Below are 16922 nucleotides of genomic sequence, written 5' to 3' on the forward strand. Positions count from 1 at the left end.
GCGAGGGTGTATAAAACCTGAACGCAATAGCGCTATCACTACGTTAGGGTATCTATGAAGGAAGTCAGGTTTTATGTTTTTTTTGGCTCAAGCCCCGCCTCATTGTCGATATAGCTAGGAAAGGTAGCATGCCATATTGTACTGCTACTCTGCCCCTTTTTGGCTGGGCTAGGCTGGCCTTAGCTATAGTTACGGGGAAGCGAGAAAGGCTTTCTTTCTTCGACCAGGTTGGCTTCTTAGTTTTTGCACCTATTGCCTTCCTTGCAATAGACAGACTAAGGCAATACAATAGCATTGGAACATACATATACATCATGTACCTAGCCAAGTCTAGGAAATTACATCGATCACCTCATAGGAGAGTGAGAAAGGAGGGGGTTTATGTTGCATTTGCATAGGTAGGGGGTTAGGGTTGGTCTCTATTAAAAAATAAAAAGAAGAAAGAAAAGAAAAGCAAGAATTAATGCCATGATCAGCGAAAAATTCCCTAGTGGAATGATATCGTGAATATTGTAGAATCAGAATTTAATGAATATCAGATTCTTACTATGATTGACTTTTTTGCTTATTTTCATGATATGGTGGCAGTGTAGTGCTAATTGTAAAGATAATGGTGAAGGCGACAGCACAGTTCCCAATAGACATCGTATGGCATACCATCGTATAGATACTGTGTCGAAGGCCTTATTAGAATGACCATAGTACCAGACCAGGTGGATTCTTACTTATCAAGTCACTTCAAATAGAGTAATAATCACAGAAGGAGAACAATTCATTTATGAAGGCAACACTGCAAAGTACTTTGTTTGGTGATCTTTTATTGACCAGAGCCTAGCAAACGAGACCCCATTCCATGCCTAGAATGAAAAAGAATCCATGAACACCGATACCATTGCGCATAAGTGCTTTTGCGGTCGCCTCATAACCTATTCCCCCGCCATTCTCGTTATGTTCGTCGTCTACTTGTGTAGCTTACGCTGGTAGAAAGCCAGCTCCTCTCCCTCGAGAATGTATCCATCCGCACGACCGCTCTGGCCGGGTCGGCTGGCAATAACAGCGAATAGACGACCAGCCTCGAATTGCTTCTCCAACGCGTTCTCAACCTTGCCTTGTGCGGAGTATCGCTCGGCCTGCTTTCGCTCGACGGACTTGCTCTTCTTCACTACCTCTTCCTCCTTGCCGGACTTCTGCTGACGTCTTCGGCCAAGGGGCTGGCCGTAGTGGGACTCGTACCATTGACGGAAGGGGGCAGCATCGACCTGGACGACGGCGGACTTGGTAAGGGTGTTGGTTCGAACCAACTCGTTGTTGGAAGGGTGGTAGGCGACAACGATGACACGGGTCTTGCGGGTGCAGCCCTCGGAGGCCCAGGCGAAGTTACCAGAGTCGAGACGAAGGGCACGGTACTTGTGGTTACCACCACGGGTGCGGACGGTGTGGATTCGCTTGGGGCCGATACGGGTGTTGGCCTCCTGGCGACCAGCCTCGAAAGCGCGCTTCTTCCCTGGTGAAGAGGTCAGAACGTATGGTCATCATCAAAAACGATGCCGCATACGGGCTTTCGATTTTTTATAATATTTTATACACGGGGAAAATTCGTCTTTTTAAGGACGCGGAAATGCGATGGTTATCACGTACGGTAAAAGGCGCGCTTGGCACCGGAGGCGGAGCGCTTGTGGCGAGAGTCTCGAGAAATACCCATGATTGCGGTTTCTGGTAGGAGGATTGAACAGTTAGCTTTGGTATTGTGGTGATGGGTAATGGTGATGAAGATGGAGGATGGAAATTTAATTGGGCAACAGCGACGGGTAAATCATTGTTATGATTCCTCAGATCAGGTCTAAGCATCAATAAGCAATGGAATACATACCTGATTAAATCAGTTGGCAATCGAAGAGGGAATTGGTGGGTGGTGATGAAGCGCTCGAAAAATTGGTCGCAAGAATGAGAAAGTTGAAGGAGGCTCACGAAAATCAATCAAAGTTGAATTTGCACAAAGTTTAGTGTGGGCTCGCCAAAATTTCGGAGGGGAGGTACCTTGTACCTAGGGTTATTTATTTTCATGGGCCCGTGCACTATAGATACCCCTAGACGCTGAAACGGTTAGTGCGTATTGATAAGTGATAAGTAAAAGCGGGGTCGTTATCGCGATTGTTCCGGCTACATCATTTAAGTTCATACGTGACTAGAAACAACTTCAACAACACAAAGATACGTCAAGGATACATTTTCAACTCTGTCTTTATTCTGTGTCTGGGTTGGTAAATCAACGGGACTATTTTTTGTGTATTCCTACAATTTACAAAGGAAAAGAAATCAACCGCATGTGCCATCCCTAACCTTGATTCCAGATCCCTCGTGTAAACTCGCGAATGCTGAATCCATTATCATCGAGATCCTTCCGCATGCTTCTTCAGTGGTAATCTTCCTTAACTACCTGTTAACGGAGGTGTGAAATCCTCCAAACCATGAACCGTGAAAATCAAAGAGATAGCATCGATAACTAAGTTGGTCCTGCAATTCGAGCCAAATAGAGACCAGAGCGTAATCTCGATGGGTACCCGGAAGAGTGTGCGTCGTTGAATATCAAACCGCAGATTCCTCGTCGGCATCAATGTCGAGGAGGAGCTGATAAGTGGTTTCGTTAAGATCGTGGATGTCTTGCATTCTTAGCTCCTGCGTCTTCGCTCCGAGGTACGCGGCCTCTCCTTGGTACATGCCATCGTTGACGGGACGGATAGCCCAGTAAGCGGGCTTGCGAAGCTCGTAGGGGACACCAGGGCCTTCAATGGGAACTCCTTCGAAAAGAGCGTATCCGTAGTGCTCGACGTCAAGCTTCTGCAGACGGGGTTGGGGAAGCCATCCCTGACTCATCTGGTAGGCTCTTGCGGACGGCCAGTCGATACAGGTATTACCACTCTCCAACTTCTTCTTGCCCCAGATACTGTGGCGCGCGTTGACACAGGTCAGACCGTCATTGTTGCACACCTGAGCTAGCTTCTCGGAAAACTCAACGGGAGTAGGCTGTTGTCCAGATGTGTCGCTATCATCGTCGGGGTGGCGAGCCAACATGGCATCTCGTTCGGAACTCTCCCACTGCTTATAGAAGGCACGCTCCTTTGCTTTGACAGTCTCAATTCGCAAGGAAAGGTATTGCTCGAAGGTCGAAGGCACGAACGGCGACTTGATCATACCGTTCCTGGTCATGTTGTAGTAGATCTTGTACCAACGCAATTCCTCTTTCAGAGCTGTGGTGGTGAAGGACTCTTCGGAGCGTGAGGATGAGCGAATGTAGCTGCTAGATTCGCTGGTCTCTTGGGGATAGTTATTGAAAGAAAGAGAAGGAGACATCTGGTTCACGGTGTCGCGCCACTCCGAATCGAATACGTACGCTGCCTCAGGGCCGCTGTGCGTTAATCCATGGTCGCCATTATTGCCGTTGTCGCTATGGTCGGGCATCTGTGCCTGATCGTTTCGGGTGTTGTGTTCGGTCTCCTTGAGGGGAGCCTTCTCAGCGGACTTATTCATGGTCGCCTGGTTGTCATTGTGCGTTAATATCAAATCGGATGAGGGCTGCACTGTTTTTCTCACCATGGTACCCTTGCGAGCAGACTCTGCTTTAAATTTGTCGTAGACAATGACTTCGTCGTCGTCGGATGTGGTGCTAGAGTTGCAGTGGATAACGTCGTTTTTCAATGATGGAAGGTTCATGGTATGCGACGGTGGGTCAATAGAGTCGATAATCCTAGCCTTCGAAGGACCAGTCGAATCCATGGTAGGAAAGAACGGAGGAGGAAGCGGCCTAGTTTACGGCGATTACCCGGGTAGGTCGAGATAAATAAGTGGACGGGGCAATTACGAACGAACTTGGTGGTTTAGAAACAACGAATAAGAGCCTTCCCAATAAGGTGAGTTCTATTACCACCAAGTTTTTGCAGTGCGTTGGGCGGTCAAACTACAGTAATTACGGGCAGTTACTATTCTCACCGGGTGCACCTCGCCTTAGAATTACGAGTAAATTTCACCCCGAGTCACTGGCCGGGGTTTTGGCGGCGTTGATTTGCCGACTTACCGTTATGGCAACCGTAAGGTGCTACTAGGGAAGGTAGGGAACTTGAATAGAAGCCCTGGAGGAAATAGACTTCTACTGGAAATAAATGAACTAAAAAAGAGCCAATGCCTCCAGGGTCACTAAAGAGAAGGTTAGAATGCTTAAGTTTCATTTGTTAATGCTTAGGTATGGTGATCCTTGGTTAACTAGTCCTCCTGCCTGCCTCTATTGAGGAAACTACGCGGGAACCTTGGGACCGTGAAAAAAAGCACTCATACGACTATTTGTCGGCGGCTGTATAGCTATACACGTCACAGATGAGTTGTTGGTAACATTTAATGCCATCTCACTACTCTTAGAACTCCTGCCATCACTTAACTTTGTCGTTACACGCAGTCGTGCGCTTCCCGACTTTACTACCTATTCGGACTAAACAACCCTTCAAATAGATGCATGGAACTCAGGCTTATGCATATCTAGGCCAAAGTACCTATGGATATTTGGTATTGCTTAATATGATGTCAAAGTCGAGAATAAATCTATTTTAAGTTGAATGTTTCTTTGTTCATCCCAAGAATACTGAGGCGAAACAAGATCCCCCAGAGCTATGGCAGGCGCAGTTCCCATCTGATATACGCTCACAATGGCTTTCAGGCATTATATTATTTTCACAATGGGATTCAGGTTCCTTTTAACCACTGTGTTTCATGATACCACTCGAGTTCGAGCATTAAGACCTGTGATGGTGAAGGGGAAGTGGTTGAAGTATATGCATATATACAAAAATATGAAATTAATGGATATTCCCCTTTTGGCGCCCCTACCGCGGTACATTCCAGGGAAGCTGCGATAAGATAAGGCTGACCGTGGCTTCCGTCCGGAGTGAGCACGTCAGAGATGAAAGGAGCAACTTGAATTCTCCAACCTACCTACACGGAGTAGGTGGGAGTCTCTCTTTCCATCTTCTTTCCATATTGTCTTCATCCTATTATTATTTTCTTGTCGCTCCTTCATCACTTTTATGAGCGAAACAGAATCCCACTTTAGATCTCCTTCCGTAATCGGCTCAGCAGTAAAGCTGCTGCTGCCGCCCGAACCGCGAACAATGCCACAGTCAGCTTCCGATCAGACCCTCGCGCCGCTCCTACGATCCCGTTCATCATCAACCCTGGGCTCCCGAAGCTCACGAACCACTATAAGCGATGCGATATTGAAAACGAATGTTAAGCACAAGACGCGTGCCCTTCGCGGCATCGCGTTCGTTGTAGCTATCCTAGCCGCCCTATGCGCCGGTTCCATCACTGTATTTTCGCTCTACGGCCATCTATTCCAATCCGAACTACATTACACACAACTACAGATCAATGGAATTGCGAGCGCGATGAGCATATCGATGTATATCCCTGTCCCGGTGATCGGATACATATGTGATCGAGTAGGACCCAGCCCGCTCTCCTTAGCAGCTTCGGTCTTGCTTGGAGGAGGCTATGGTCTGGCTGCGGGTTTATATCGCCAAGGTCTGGCGGAAATAAATAGTGGTGAGAAGGGTAGGACTACATTCGCTGCTATGGTATTTGCCTTTGTGATCATTGGTGTTGGTACATCATGCATGTATCTAGGTGCCATCACTACATGTGCCAAGAACTTTGGCAAAGGCAAATACCGAGGCTTGTTGCTAGTTGCCCCCATCGCATCGTTTGGGCTTGGTGGTATGGTTCTCAGTCAAATTGGTAGTCGACTGCTCTACGAGGCGCAACCGGATGGAACGAGAGGAGATGTGAATGTTTTCCATTTCTTCTTGTTCCTCTGCATCATTTTGGCCGCTATCGGAATTATCGGTACCTTCACATTGCGAATTATAGACGAGGAAGAACTCATCGATGAAGCGGTAGAAGAACTTGAGAGGAGCGGGCTCCTTGAAGGTAGCGAAATCTTCCGCCGCCAGGCTGGTCGAGACTATGGTACCATTGATGGTATCGACGAAGATGCCGGAATCATGGACCCAGCCAGAGACGATGAAGATGAAGATGACAATGCGAGGTTGAAAAAGGCGTGGCTTCTTAATGCGGAAACCAGGAGGTTCTTATCGGACCATACAATGTGGTGGTTTGCTGTGGGCTTCTGGCTTATCATCGGACCGGGCGAAGCATTTATCAACAACCTCGGTACCGTTATCGGAACCTTATACTCCCCGAGCACAAACTCCAACGAAACTACGGCAGCAACTCACGTGTCGATTATGGCTACCGTGAGCACAGTTGCCCGCCTTCTCGCAGCGTCGTTAAGTGACCTACTATCACCTAGTCCCAATAGCCAACATCCACAGACCGGATTCCCCACATCGCTCCCTACTTTGAGACAAAAGCTATCGGTTTCGCGTGTAGTTTTATTCATTGTCGCCGGATTCATACTGTCCCTTGGAACGCTTGTGTTAGCTTCTGGTGCTGTTCAGGAACACGGAGAACGATTCTGGATTGTATCTAGCTCAATCGGAGCCGGATATGGTGCGGTCTTCAGTTTAACTCCTATTATTGTCACGATGATTTGGGGAGTTGAGAACTTTGGTACCAATTTTGGTGTCCTCGCACTCACGCCAGCCTTAGGTTCCACAATGTGGGGTCTCATCTACTCAGCTGTCTACCAAGCCGGTGCTAGAAATTCACCTTCGCTGACGGAAGGAGACGGTGATACATTCTGCTACGGCAAGCAATGCTACTCTTCCACATTCTGGGCCATGACAGTATGTGTCTGGGTAGGAACAGGTATGGTCCTCTGGGCTTGGAAGGGCCGCGATGGCTGGGCCAAGAGAGGTATTGTCATCTAGAGTTGTTTCATGCAACTACGTAAAGGTGGGATAACATACGGATAAACATATTATTTACTATATCGTCTTTAACTAGAGGTTATTTTGGGCTTTGGGGCAAGGTGTTTTGCGTGCTTGGTACCGGTTTATTTGTGTTACGTCAAACGGGAGGCCGCGAGCCTGGATATCTGAGAACTTTTAGAAAATGTCACACGACTCGCCACCTTGGTAGTCAAGTTTAAGAAGAGCGCCATTGGGACTGTGGTTATACAGGACTTGAATTGCCACTTCGATAGAATTATATGTCATCGAACAAACTTTTGTTCAAGAGGGATCAGGTTTTGATGCTAAATCATCTCCAGAGTTAACCAGCCTTCTCGATTTACCTAGGTAGAGGACCTCGGTCTGTTCCTACTACCTGGTATGTTCTCCAACAAGTTTAACAACTGTTGAATGATTCTAATGTCTCAAAGCTAATTAACCTCTACACCGAGATGCAGGAAATATCTCATCTCCAACATTATTAACTCCGGAGGCGAACTTGGTTAATTAATTGTCTTAGGGCTGACCCATCCTCTACGGCATTGTCATTCCACGAGACCCCTATAAAAATTTCTTGTCTTTCCCCAGACCCTCCCCTCTTGACTAGGATAGCCCTAATTAAACCGCCCCCTTTTACCTTGAATACCTTGAATTATATCGAACATAGAACGTACAACCTTCCTAGTTGGGATTCAGATCTCCAAATGGGCGAACCAAAACCCCGCACACCGTATAACTGGCCGATTGGTCACGAAACTGATACATACATCATCATGTTACTGTATCTTGTTGCATAAACGAGCGGTTACGTACTAGCCCAGCCCGTCCTGCAATATTTGGGGGCCTGATCCGATCATGCCGACCGCCACTCCGCGCCGCGTTATGTAGGCTGAGCCGGGTTGTTACATTTGAGGAAGTTGAAAAAGATTTGATCGTAAAAAAGAAAAATAGGAGGTTGGCATACATATATTGATACTTAGGTACATGTAAACGAGGCGAGATGCGGAGCGCGCGTCTGTAACTATTAACATTCCTCAGGAGCCTTTCCTCCCCCCGCCAATATACCGTACATGGGACTTACTTACCAACTACTACCCTACCCAGTCGTACCGTCTGCAAGGGGCGCGGCAACGCGCCTTTAGGGAATACGAGCTTGGCAATGTCGATCCCGCCCATCTGCCGCCTACCGGTTCCAACGTGATCACAGATCTCAAAACGAGCCGGTGGCTTTTCCCAACCTACGGAGTTTTACCTAACATGGGTCCGTAAATTGTTTATTCAACAGATCCAGATGGAACGTTAAACTCGTCGGATAATCGCCATTGAATTGCTATCTGTCTACTTTCGACTATGCGCCCGCTACATACAGTCTCGGTCGCCAGATACGAGTTGATTAAAATGGACATGTGTGATGGCGCGGTAGGCATCTAGGGGGAATATACATCCATACCTACCTAGGTACATACAACACGCATACCCAAATCATGTCATGTCAAGTCCAATTTCCCAGGGTGATGAGTACCTAGTTGTGAATTGGACGCAATGAATTCCAGACACGCTAGACGGTTGCAGGTATAGGATGCGGAGAACCAATTCATGTTACCAATATCAGATGTCATATTGCAACCTTTGTCTACCTACCTGGATGTAGTAAGTGGCAAGCCGGGTTTTGAGACATCATGCATATATAGACGGATGCCCATCGCTTCTACATATATCTAGGCCATCTCGGTTCTAGTTCTCTAGACTCTAAGCAGTTCAAGTCTAAGTCATTCGTTTGAATAAACAGACAATCATATAGGTCTAATACCTAATCATAATACCAACCTCCACACACCACCTGCCTCTACCCACATATCTACATACACAACCTCAAACTCATACAAAATGCACTTCCTCACAACCATCCTCCTCAGCGCCACATCGGCTCTTGCCGCACCTCTATCCATGGCAGCCCCCAACGCAGCCGAATGGACCATAACCTCGCTATCCCGCAAATGCGACACCGCAGACACATCCTGCGTATGGGCCTTCGGCGTAAACACCGGCGAGGATGGCGTCGAAGCAACACCCGTCGCTAACTACACCGTCGTAGCTACCAACGACGCACCCGCTAGCCGAGCCATCGGTGCCGCGCAGGTATTCGGTAACTTCACTGTGACGAGTACCTGGAGCGGGCAGTTTGGTGATGGTGAGGGGTTCACTACGTTGAGTGTTGTGGATTATGGAAAGGGTTTGATTGTCTACCCTGCTGTGAGTTTACCTTGTGAATGAAAAGTTAAAGTGTCTCATTTACTAACTATACCATAGTACAAGGACACCCAGCTCGTCAATGGTACTACCGTCACACCTGACCAGAGCTACCCCGTCCAGAACTTGCCTTAGAAGGAAGAGGAGAGAATGAGTAATGAACTAATGTCGCTAGGATCGGGTTTTGTATAAAGGGAGGATGAACTTGGAAATGTAATAAATTTTGGCTAAGACAGTAACATAGCAATACTTATATGCTGGTAATGAATGTCATCTAATATGAGCCGTCAAAATGAACTCATTTGGTGTATGCTTCTTAGGATTGTTAGTATTTGCTACGGGTATGCAATCCTCGGTATTCCAAAGCTGTGAGACGTTGAGAGCCAATTGTTAATTTAAACAGCTAAAGAGCTTATTTCGGATACATAAAGTAATTATTAAGCAAACGATTTACTTTAACTTATAATTACGACCATTGTCATGTCTAACTCGTGTTGGTTTTGAGGGTATAAATTGATGACTGTAACATCTACGTCTGAATATGTACGCCCTTAGAAGGCACGTATACAAGCTTCTATGCAAATGATCCGATGATGCTTTTAACAAATCTGAACGCCATCCTATGCAAGACCCTTCAACTCTTCTTCTACCTGCTTCTTGACGATTTCTCTAACTTTCTGCCAATCGTTATCGACATCGTCAACTCTCCTTTCTTTCTTATCTAGACCGACGAACTCCGGCGGGAGAACTTTCTCCTCGAAGCTGAACCCAGCCTCATCTTTTAGCGCCATCTCAACAGCACCAGCAAATTTGGCGGGGTGGGCGGTCGAAAGAGAGATATGAGGTGCCTTGGATCGCTCCAATGATCGTAGAGAGGCGGTTACACCAATTGCTGAGTGGGGGTCAAGAACGTAATCAATCTTCTTGAAGTAATTCTTGATCGTCTCCACTGTTTGCGAATCGCTCACTCGCTCGCTTTCGAAATCACGTCTAGCGCTCTTGTGCACATCTTGGTAGACTGGACCAAAGCCGCCACTTGACTTTAGTTGCTTCATCCAGGCAGTTACCTCTTGACCGGCTTGTTTTCTATTCCACTCGTCGTCCATTCCGGCGAGAGATGCAAACTCATAAGCTAGGAACCAGAGTAGTCGCTCGAAGTTACTAGAAACGAGAATATCCATCGCAGGGCTTAGCGTCTCTTTAACACCGTCTTCGTGAGCCTTGACGCCATCCTGTGTCAGACCTCCCTGTGCCTCCTTACCGTAGGCGGGTTTCTTCTCGTATCTTCCAGTCTTCCAGAATCGATCTAATATGTCGTTCTCGTTGGTTGCGATCACTAATTTTTCAGTGGGAAGACCCATTCTGTGTGCGAAGTAACCTGCTAGGATATCGCCGAAGTTACCACTTGGTACGACGAAGCGGACCTTGTCGCCGAGTTTTATTGTTGATGACTTGACAAGTGAGAAGTATGAGTAGAAATAATAAACAATTTGAGCGAGAATACGAGCCCAATTTATCGAGTTAACCTGGAATTGCCGAATTAGACGCTAATGTAATCTCTTGGCTGGAACAAGGCACTCACCGCTCCTAAGTTGAGAGTCGAGTTAATGTCAGGGTCGACGAATAGGATCTTCAGGATGTCCTGGCAATCGTCGAAAGTGCCCTTGACTGCTAGGTTGTGTACGTTGGCGTCTAATACGGTGGTCATCTGGGCCTCCTGGATAGGGCTAACCCTGCCCTTGGGATGCAGTATGAAAACCGACACATCTTTCTTGCCGCGGAGTCCATAGATAGCTGCTGAGCCGGTATCACCGCTGGTAGCACCAACCACAGTGAGATGGTGTCGGTCGGTTCCCGTCTTTCCTACGTTCTTTCGTACGAGGAAGTATTCGAATAAGTTACCCAGAAATTGCAGAGCAACATCCTTGAATGCGAATGTAGGGCCGTGGAATAGTTCTAGTAGGTATAAGTTGTCGTGAAGATGTCGTAAAGGGGTCGTCTCAGGGGCTCGGAAGGTTGAGTAACTCCTGTCAATGATGCCCTTTAAATCGTCACGCGGAATTTCGGATGGCGCAATGTACAAAGATAAAACCTCAAGGGCCAGGTCGGGGAAAGACAAATCCTTCCAGCTTTGCCAATTGGATGCCGAAGGAATCTCTTCTGGGATATAAAGACCACCATCAGAGGCGAGGCCCTTTAAAACGACGTGTTCAAAGGAAAACTAGAGGATATGGTCAGAAAAAGCCATGCCAAGAAATTGAGATTTTGCTATTCTTACGTCGTAGTCCTCGCCCCTCGTGCTGAGATAACGCTGGGAAGCGTTACGGGCTTCCGAAGAGCCCGTAGCTTCGGTCTGGCCATTGGTTCCGTTCGACATATTCGTATTCTGTAGTCGAAAACGATGTGTGAAGTTTTTGGTGATCCCCAAGTCCAAGTCCCTTCGGAGGGTGCGTCAAGGCTGGAGATGACGAAGAAGAAAAAAAAGTATTAGAGTTGAGCGAGTTCGGCTGGGTTGATAGTTGATTTTCTACCCCGCGCTAACCCGATGAGGTTAAACCTGCTGCACCGGTATTTGAGGGGTAGTAGCTGATGATTTCATTGGATTATATCCTGGTCGCCCAGCTTTTTTTATTCTGTGATTTTCCAAGTTTTATATCAATATTGTCGGTTCGGAGAAGAAAACTCCATCAACTCTTCTGGTGCCATAATTATCACCAGTTACGTTACCCCGGAGCACATGCATTCGTGACAAAACTTATTGTCACCATATATAGATACCCAGGTCGTTGTTGCCTACAATAGCAATGACAAGGGTAGGTACGTATAGCTGCAATAAGGGACTTCGCTTGAGTCTTGGCAATGATTATTGGGGATGTGGAGCTCCTTTATTAGCCGCTATGGGTTTAGTAGCACCTTCTTGATATCTCCGGGTTATTGGTCAGCAGGAAAGTCATTGTCGGTATCAGACTCGCCGTAATTTCATGTTTCTCCTTTCATTTCATCCGCTCAACTTAAATTTCAACTTCAACTTATTCCATTCAATATGGACTAAACATTGTATACTATAACTCATTAGCCAAAATTCGTCTACCGTGTCTGTATTAATACCTACAAGCTTAAGTTATAGTCTGTCGCGGTCGCGGTCGTAACCTCCGATATAATGGCTCCCGATCGAGGAAATGTCGAGGATCCGCCTCCCCCGTATCCACCCGATGCCGTAGAAGCTTCCGGCGAAGATGTCAAGTATCTTCCGGAAGGCCGTCATTTTACACTTCGGGGTATTGCCGCTGGTTTACTTGTTGGGTTGATGTGAGTTGCATTTGCCTCGTCCAGCCACCAATATTCTTAACCCCGATGGGTTACTCCGAGCTCCTATCTTGTGATACAATTATTAACTTTAGCTATTGTAGTATTTGTTTTAGCAATATGTATTTTGGGTTGCAGACGGGTTGGATTTCTATGATGACGATGCCTTCTAGCTTACTGGGTTTTGGCATCTTCAAGGCTTTGTCACGTTATCTATCCTTCCCATTTTCTCCCGTTGAAAATGTGCTTGTTCAGTCTGTAGCGGGTGGCATGGCAATTATGCCCCTGGGCTGTGGGTTCGTTGGGGTGGTAAGAAACCTCTGATATCATATCAGGGATTATTAAACTAATATGTGTAATGTGGTTTCAGATTCCCGCGATGGAATATTTGTTAAAGCCATCGGAGCAAGGTCCGATAAACTTAAGCATGTGGAAACTTATTGTTTGGAGCTTGGGTCTTTGCTACTTCGGTGTAGTTTTCGCGGTACCACTGTGAGTCGTCTTTCAAGTCTGAATTAGACACTTAGTTGACCTCATCTTAGACGGCGCCAAGTGATCATTAGGGAACAGTTGAAATTTCCCAGCGGGTTTAGTACGGCTGTTCTCATCGGAGTACTTCACGGTAAAGGACATACTCAAAATGGTGGCGCTTTGGATCCATCAAAGGCAGCAACTTTTGGTAGCCTAGCCCTCGAGAATCGACCACTCGTACAAGCTGAAGATGCCAACGATGAAAGGGACATAGTTGAGCCGGCCGATGGAATTCCACGTATCGAGGTGCAAAAACAGTACAGCTGGGGGTCCAATATCCGGCTATTGCTTATTACGTTTGGGATATCCGGCTTTTACACGTTATGCACTTATTTCTTCCCCGTGATCCGCAATCTTCCAATTTTCGGAACCGTGGCAGCAGACACTTGGCTTTGGACATTAAATCCAAGTTTCGCATATGTCGGCCAAGGCATCATCATGGGCCCTTCGACGACTATACATATGCTGATCGGTGCTGTTGTTGGTTGGGGAATCCTCTCGCCCCTCGCAAAACATCGAGGATGGGCCCCGGGTTCGATTGACGACTGGGAGAGTGGCAGTAAGGGTTGGATTGTATGGACATCTCTAGCTATCATGCTAGCGGATGCCATTGTCAGTCTAGGCTATATCGCTTTCAGCCCCGTTGTTAAACACGGGCCGGCTTATCTCGTGACAGCTAAGCAGCGATTCCAGCAACATGGACTTAAAGGCCTATTTTATCGCAAACCTAAAGGCTATACGGAGGTTCAGAATGGCGAAGACGATTCGAGGCCTTCAGTGCGGGCAAGAAGCTCAGAGGAAGTCGATAATCTGCCAAGCCCGAGGGTTGAGCGCAGAAACCCTTTTGATGCTCAATCTGTTGATGACCGGGAGGTCTGGGACGGGGACGATGCCCCTCCCGAGCAATTGGTTGGAAGCAGAACCGTCAGCATTGGGCTCGTGGTATCTGTACTTGTCTGTGTTGCCAGCATCCATATCACGTTTGGTGATCTCGTTCCGTTATACGCCACGATAATAGCTGTTCTGATGGCGATGGTGTTGAGTATAATGGGTGTTCGAGCTCTAGGGGAGACGGACTTGAACCCCGTTTCCGGAATCAGCAAGCTTGCCCAGCTTTTCTTCGCTCTTATTATCCCACAGACTCACAAATCGAGTGTTCTGATCAATCTAGTGGCTGGTGCTGTATCCGAAGCCGGCGCGTTACAGGCTGGTGATCTCATGCAAGACCTGAAAACTGGTCATTTGCTAGGCGCAGCACCTAGAGCGCAATTCTGGGGTCAGATTATTGGTGCGACTGTGGGAGCTGTCGTAAGCGCATTCATTTATAGGTTATACACTGCCGTCTATCAAGTCCCGGGGGACTTATTTCAAGTACCCACTGGTTTCGTGTGGATCTTCACTGCACGGCTCGTTACTGGAAAGGGGTTACCGTATATGGCGAGGGAGTTCGCTATTGGCGGTGCTATTATTTTTGCCGTTTTTACTGCTCTGCGTACAAAAGCCATTGGGAAGAGCTGGCACGCTTATATACCTGGAGGAATTGCCGTGGCAGTTGGTAAGAGACCTAACAATCCACGCTCTATGAAAAATTACTAATAGCCATGACCAGGAATGTACAATGTCCCATCCTTTACCCTTGCGAGAACGATAGGTGGGCTTCTAAATTGGTATTGGAGAATTCATCTGGGAAAGGAGGATACACCATTGATCGTCCTCGCGTCCGTAAGTATTGCCCTACTATGTAGAACACCGAGGACCATGGCTAATATTTTATCCTTAGGGTTTCATTTTGGGGGAAGGCTTCTTAAGCATTGTTAACCTGCTGCTACAGAGCTCCCAGGTTCCTCATATGTAGATAGTTGCATGGCGTTTGCTAATTGGGAAGGTTGTTACACATAAACATACGATATATATGCAAGATTTTTAGTATCATTTATACCTGCCATTTATCTGGGCCCGAGGTTAGAAGTACCCCATCATTTATAATAGTTATGTGAATATATGGGTAATATATACGATGCTATATCTCGAGGTAGGCATTTGATACTTATGGCTAGGTTTGCGACGCCCTACCACCCCCTCACGAATAACATTAGCCGCATATTAAGATCATTCGATATGTCAATGAATCTCCAATTCGAGATCCGTCAACATCGCCGATTCATGTCCGGGGCCGTCATTCTTGGAGCTCCAATCTCGTCCCCGCATTTGTGGTTCCACCACTCCGGCGCGGGGTCTAATATATCGGACATCTATCCCACTTCAAAGACGGGCTAACAAGTTCTGCAACTCATTTCGTATCTTATAGTTGGTAGAAGATATATCCGATCAAGATGCTCGTCAACGAAAGTCACGTCGATGTCCAAACGAATGTGGATGGGAAGGAGACGTCTATGAGTGAGGAGAAGGACCCCGACGAGTTGCAACCTATAGTCCAAGGCGCTAACGTTGGGCAGGAATTTTCGCCTTCCATCCCACCATCTCGCAATATCCAAACGCGTATGATCTTGATTTATTCTACTTCTTAATTCTGCAAGATGCCTATTCAAGAATTGGCTTACTGATGTGTTGGCAGTCGATTCCCTGGCATCGTTCTATTCAGTGAGATCTATCAAGGTACCATCTCACCAACTCCATTCGTGCGATTAGCCAAAGAAAAAAATGTCAACGACGACTACATGATATATGCAGCTTGCTGACTGGGAGATTTTGATCGATAGTAACCGGTCCAGTTGCGCGATTCGCGCGCCAAATCGCAGGGCATGGCTACATAGTCGCAGCTCCTTCGTCATACCATGACTTCATTGGGCCAGAAGCGTTACCATACGATGTCCCGGGTACCGACAAGGGAAACGAGTTGAAGATAACGAAGGTATGTTAAATCACTTTCTATCATGAATTAACCAACGGAATAGCCGACAGCTGACGCAAATATGTGTTCTAGACTCTCCAATCGTACGATGCGGACTCTCGCAAGGCCGTCGATTACCTTCTTAGCCTCCCGACGTGTAATGGTCGGATAGGCACTACTGGAATGTGTTTGGGGGGTCATCTTGCTCTACGAGCCACTGTACGTGCGGCATCCTTCTTCTAATTATTATTATTATTATACCTCCCTTACTGATGATGAATCGCCGTAGTTGGACCCGCGGATAAGTGCGGGTGTATCCTACTTCGCGACAGACGTCCACTCCCGCACGCTGGGCCCGTATACTGCCGCCGACACCTCGGTACAGGGTCCGGAGAATAGCACCCACACGATCGATAGGCTCGGGGAAATTAAGGGCGAGGTGGCTATGATTTTCGGCATCAAGGATACGCACGTCCCAGATGAGGGCCGCGATCTGATCAGGCAGAAGTTGAGAAGCTCGGGGACTGCGTTTAGCTTCTACGAGTTCGCTTGGGCGCAGCATGCGTTCATTCGTGACGAGTTGAGTAAGGGACGGTATGATCCGGCTATCACGAAGATCTGCTTCGAGGTGTTGGTCGAGTTGTTCAATCGTGTCCTGAAGACGGATCTAGGGCCGAAGGATGCTACGCCTGAGAAGGTTGAGCACTTTTGTTAATTACCTACATACCTAGGTAGGTTATTGAAACCCTATAGAGCGACGCAGAACTTCGATGAGAAACATTTATTGGTGTTGTTGACATCAACACTTGCCTCTCTGACATATCTCCATCAACGGGCTCGAGGGATTTGAAATAGAAAGGCCTCATAGGTGTAGATATATAAATAAAAACAAGGGATTATAGCATCGGCAGATTAGGTGTTGGCTCGAAAATTGTCTGCATCGTAATCGAATGTGAGACATGCAGCCGCCCATAAACGTTTCCGGTCTGTTTTGTAGATACTTGGGTACATATCAAATATACGCCATCGAAATATTCCTCTCTTTCGAATTAGCGAGATACAAAAGGAATAATTGGTCACATTGAAGT

The 16922-nt window shown here is 47.1% G+C and overlaps 7 protein-coding genes across 7 annotated transcripts; 4 read left to right on the forward strand and 3 right to left on the reverse strand.

Moving 5' to 3' along the window:
- Nucleotides 1-564: 564 nt before the first annotated feature.
- On the reverse strand, nt 565-1993 carry F4822DRAFT_402325 (ribosomal protein S8e/ribosomal biogenesis NSA2). The gene is made up of 3 exons (XM_051458012.1): nt 1871-1993; nt 1639-1713; nt 565-1504 (listed from the first exon to the last, which is right to left on the reverse strand). The coding sequence occupies exons 2-3, from the start codon at nt 1700-1702 to the stop codon at nt 960-962; spliced, it is 609 nt and encodes a 202-aa protein (XP_051314044.1). The 5' UTR covers nt 1703-1713; nt 1871-1993; the 3' UTR covers nt 565-959.
- Nucleotides 1994-2586: 593 nt separating this feature from the next.
- Nucleotides 2587-3774, reverse strand: F4822DRAFT_428892 (uncharacterized protein; the record flags this gene model as incomplete). Its single annotated transcript, XM_051460987.1, has 2 exons — nt 2587-3534; nt 3592-3774. The coding sequence occupies 2 exons, from the start codon at nt 3772-3774 to the stop codon at nt 2587-2589; spliced, it is 1131 nt and encodes a 376-aa protein (XP_051314045.1).
- Nucleotides 3775-5156: 1382 nt separating this feature from the next.
- Nucleotides 5157-6875, forward strand: F4822DRAFT_428893 (putative transporter MCH1; the record flags this gene model as incomplete). The annotated part of the gene is made up of 1 exon (XM_051460988.1): nt 5157-6875. The coding sequence occupies one exon, from the start codon at nt 5157-5159 to the stop codon at nt 6873-6875; it is 1719 nt and encodes a 572-aa protein (XP_051314046.1).
- A 1908-nt stretch (nt 6876-8783) lies between these two features.
- On the forward strand, nt 8784-9281 carry F4822DRAFT_428894 (uncharacterized protein; the record flags this gene model as incomplete). The annotated part of the gene is made up of 2 exons (XM_051460989.1): nt 8784-9149; nt 9207-9281. The coding sequence occupies 2 exons, from the start codon at nt 8784-8786 to the stop codon at nt 9279-9281; spliced, it is 441 nt and encodes a 146-aa protein (XP_051314047.1).
- A 357-nt stretch (nt 9282-9638) lies between these two features.
- Nucleotides 9639-11628, reverse strand: F4822DRAFT_240511 (threonine synthase). Its single transcript, XM_051454289.1, has 3 exons — nt 11425-11628; nt 10729-11367; nt 9639-10672 (listed from the first exon to the last, which is right to left on the reverse strand). Exons 1-3 carry the CDS (start codon nt 11521-11523, stop codon nt 9767-9769), a joined length of 1644 nt encoding a protein of 547 aa, XP_051314048.1. The 5' UTR covers nt 11524-11628; the 3' UTR covers nt 9639-9766.
- A 497-nt stretch (nt 11629-12125) lies between these two features.
- On the forward strand, nt 12126-14919 carry F4822DRAFT_240448 (OPT superfamily oligopeptide transporter). The gene is made up of 6 exons (XM_051454288.1): nt 12126-12455; nt 12557-12761; nt 12823-12944; nt 12995-14538; nt 14593-14705; nt 14764-14919. The coding sequence occupies exons 1-6, from the start codon at nt 12307-12309 to the stop codon at nt 14836-14838; spliced, it is 2208 nt and encodes a 735-aa protein (XP_051314049.1). The 5' UTR covers nt 12126-12306; the 3' UTR covers nt 14839-14919.
- A 55-nt stretch (nt 14920-14974) lies between these two features.
- Nucleotides 14975-16921, forward strand: F4822DRAFT_402341 (alpha/beta-hydrolase). Its single transcript, XM_051458013.1, has 6 exons — nt 14975-15380; nt 15440-15482; nt 15559-15599; nt 15704-15855; nt 15928-16053; nt 16124-16921. Exons 1-6 carry the CDS (start codon nt 15317-15319, stop codon nt 16547-16549), a joined length of 852 nt encoding a protein of 283 aa, XP_051314050.1. The 5' UTR covers nt 14975-15316; the 3' UTR covers nt 16550-16921.
- The last annotated feature ends 1 nt before the right edge of the window (nt 16922 follows it).

This window comes from Hypoxylon trugodes (genome assembly GCF_022578975.1).
Source record: "Hypoxylon trugodes strain CBS 135444 unplaced genomic scaffold F4822scaffold_5, whole genome shotgun sequence".
In the NCBI taxonomy this organism is placed as follows: Eukaryota; Fungi; Ascomycota; class Sordariomycetes; order Xylariales; family Hypoxylaceae; genus Hypoxylon; species Hypoxylon trugodes.

Excerpts from the sequence above, each read along its gene's own strand:
- F4822DRAFT_402325 (XM_051458012.1), bottom strand. The coding sequence starts at position 1,702 with ATGGGTATTTCTCGAGACTCTCGCCACAAGCGCTCCGCCTCCGGTGCC. Across the intron at positions 1,505-1,638 it reads TGCCAAGCGCGCCTTTTACC|GGAAGAAGCGCGCTTTCGAG; the intron begins GTACGTGATAAC and ends CCTCTTCACCAG.
- F4822DRAFT_402341 (XM_051458013.1), top strand. The coding sequence starts at position 15,317 with ATGCTCGTCAACGAAAGTCACGTCGATGTCCAAACGAATGTGGATGGG. Across the intron at positions 15,856-15,927 it reads ACGAGTTGAAGATAACGAAG|ACTCTCCAATCGTACGATGC; the intron begins GTATGTTAAATC and ends TATGTGTTCTAG. Across the intron at positions 16,054-16,123 it reads ATCTTGCTCTACGAGCCACT|TTGGACCCGCGGATAAGTGC; the intron begins GTACGTGCGGCA and ends GAATCGCCGTAG.
- F4822DRAFT_240448 (XM_051454288.1), top strand. The coding sequence starts at position 12,307 with ATGGCTCCCGATCGAGGAAATGTCGAGGATCCGCCTCCCCCGTATCCA. Across the intron at positions 12,762-12,822 it reads GCTGTGGGTTCGTTGGGGTG|ATTCCCGCGATGGAATATTT; the intron begins GTAAGAAACCTC and ends ATGTGGTTTCAG. Across the intron at positions 12,945-12,994 it reads GTAGTTTTCGCGGTACCACT|ACGGCGCCAAGTGATCATTA; the intron begins GTGAGTCGTCTT and ends ACCTCATCTTAG.
- F4822DRAFT_240511 (XM_051454289.1), bottom strand. The coding sequence starts at position 11,523 with ATGTCGAACGGAACCAATGGCCAGACCGAAGCTACGGGCTCTTCGGAA. Across the intron at positions 11,368-11,424 it reads CGAGGGGCGAGGACTACGAC|TTTTCCTTTGAACACGTCGT; the intron begins GTAAGAATAGCA and ends CATATCCTCTAG. Across the intron at positions 10,673-10,728 it reads CGACTCTCAACTTAGGAGCG|GTTAACTCGATAAATTGGGC; the intron begins GTGAGTGCCTTG and ends CGGCAATTCCAG.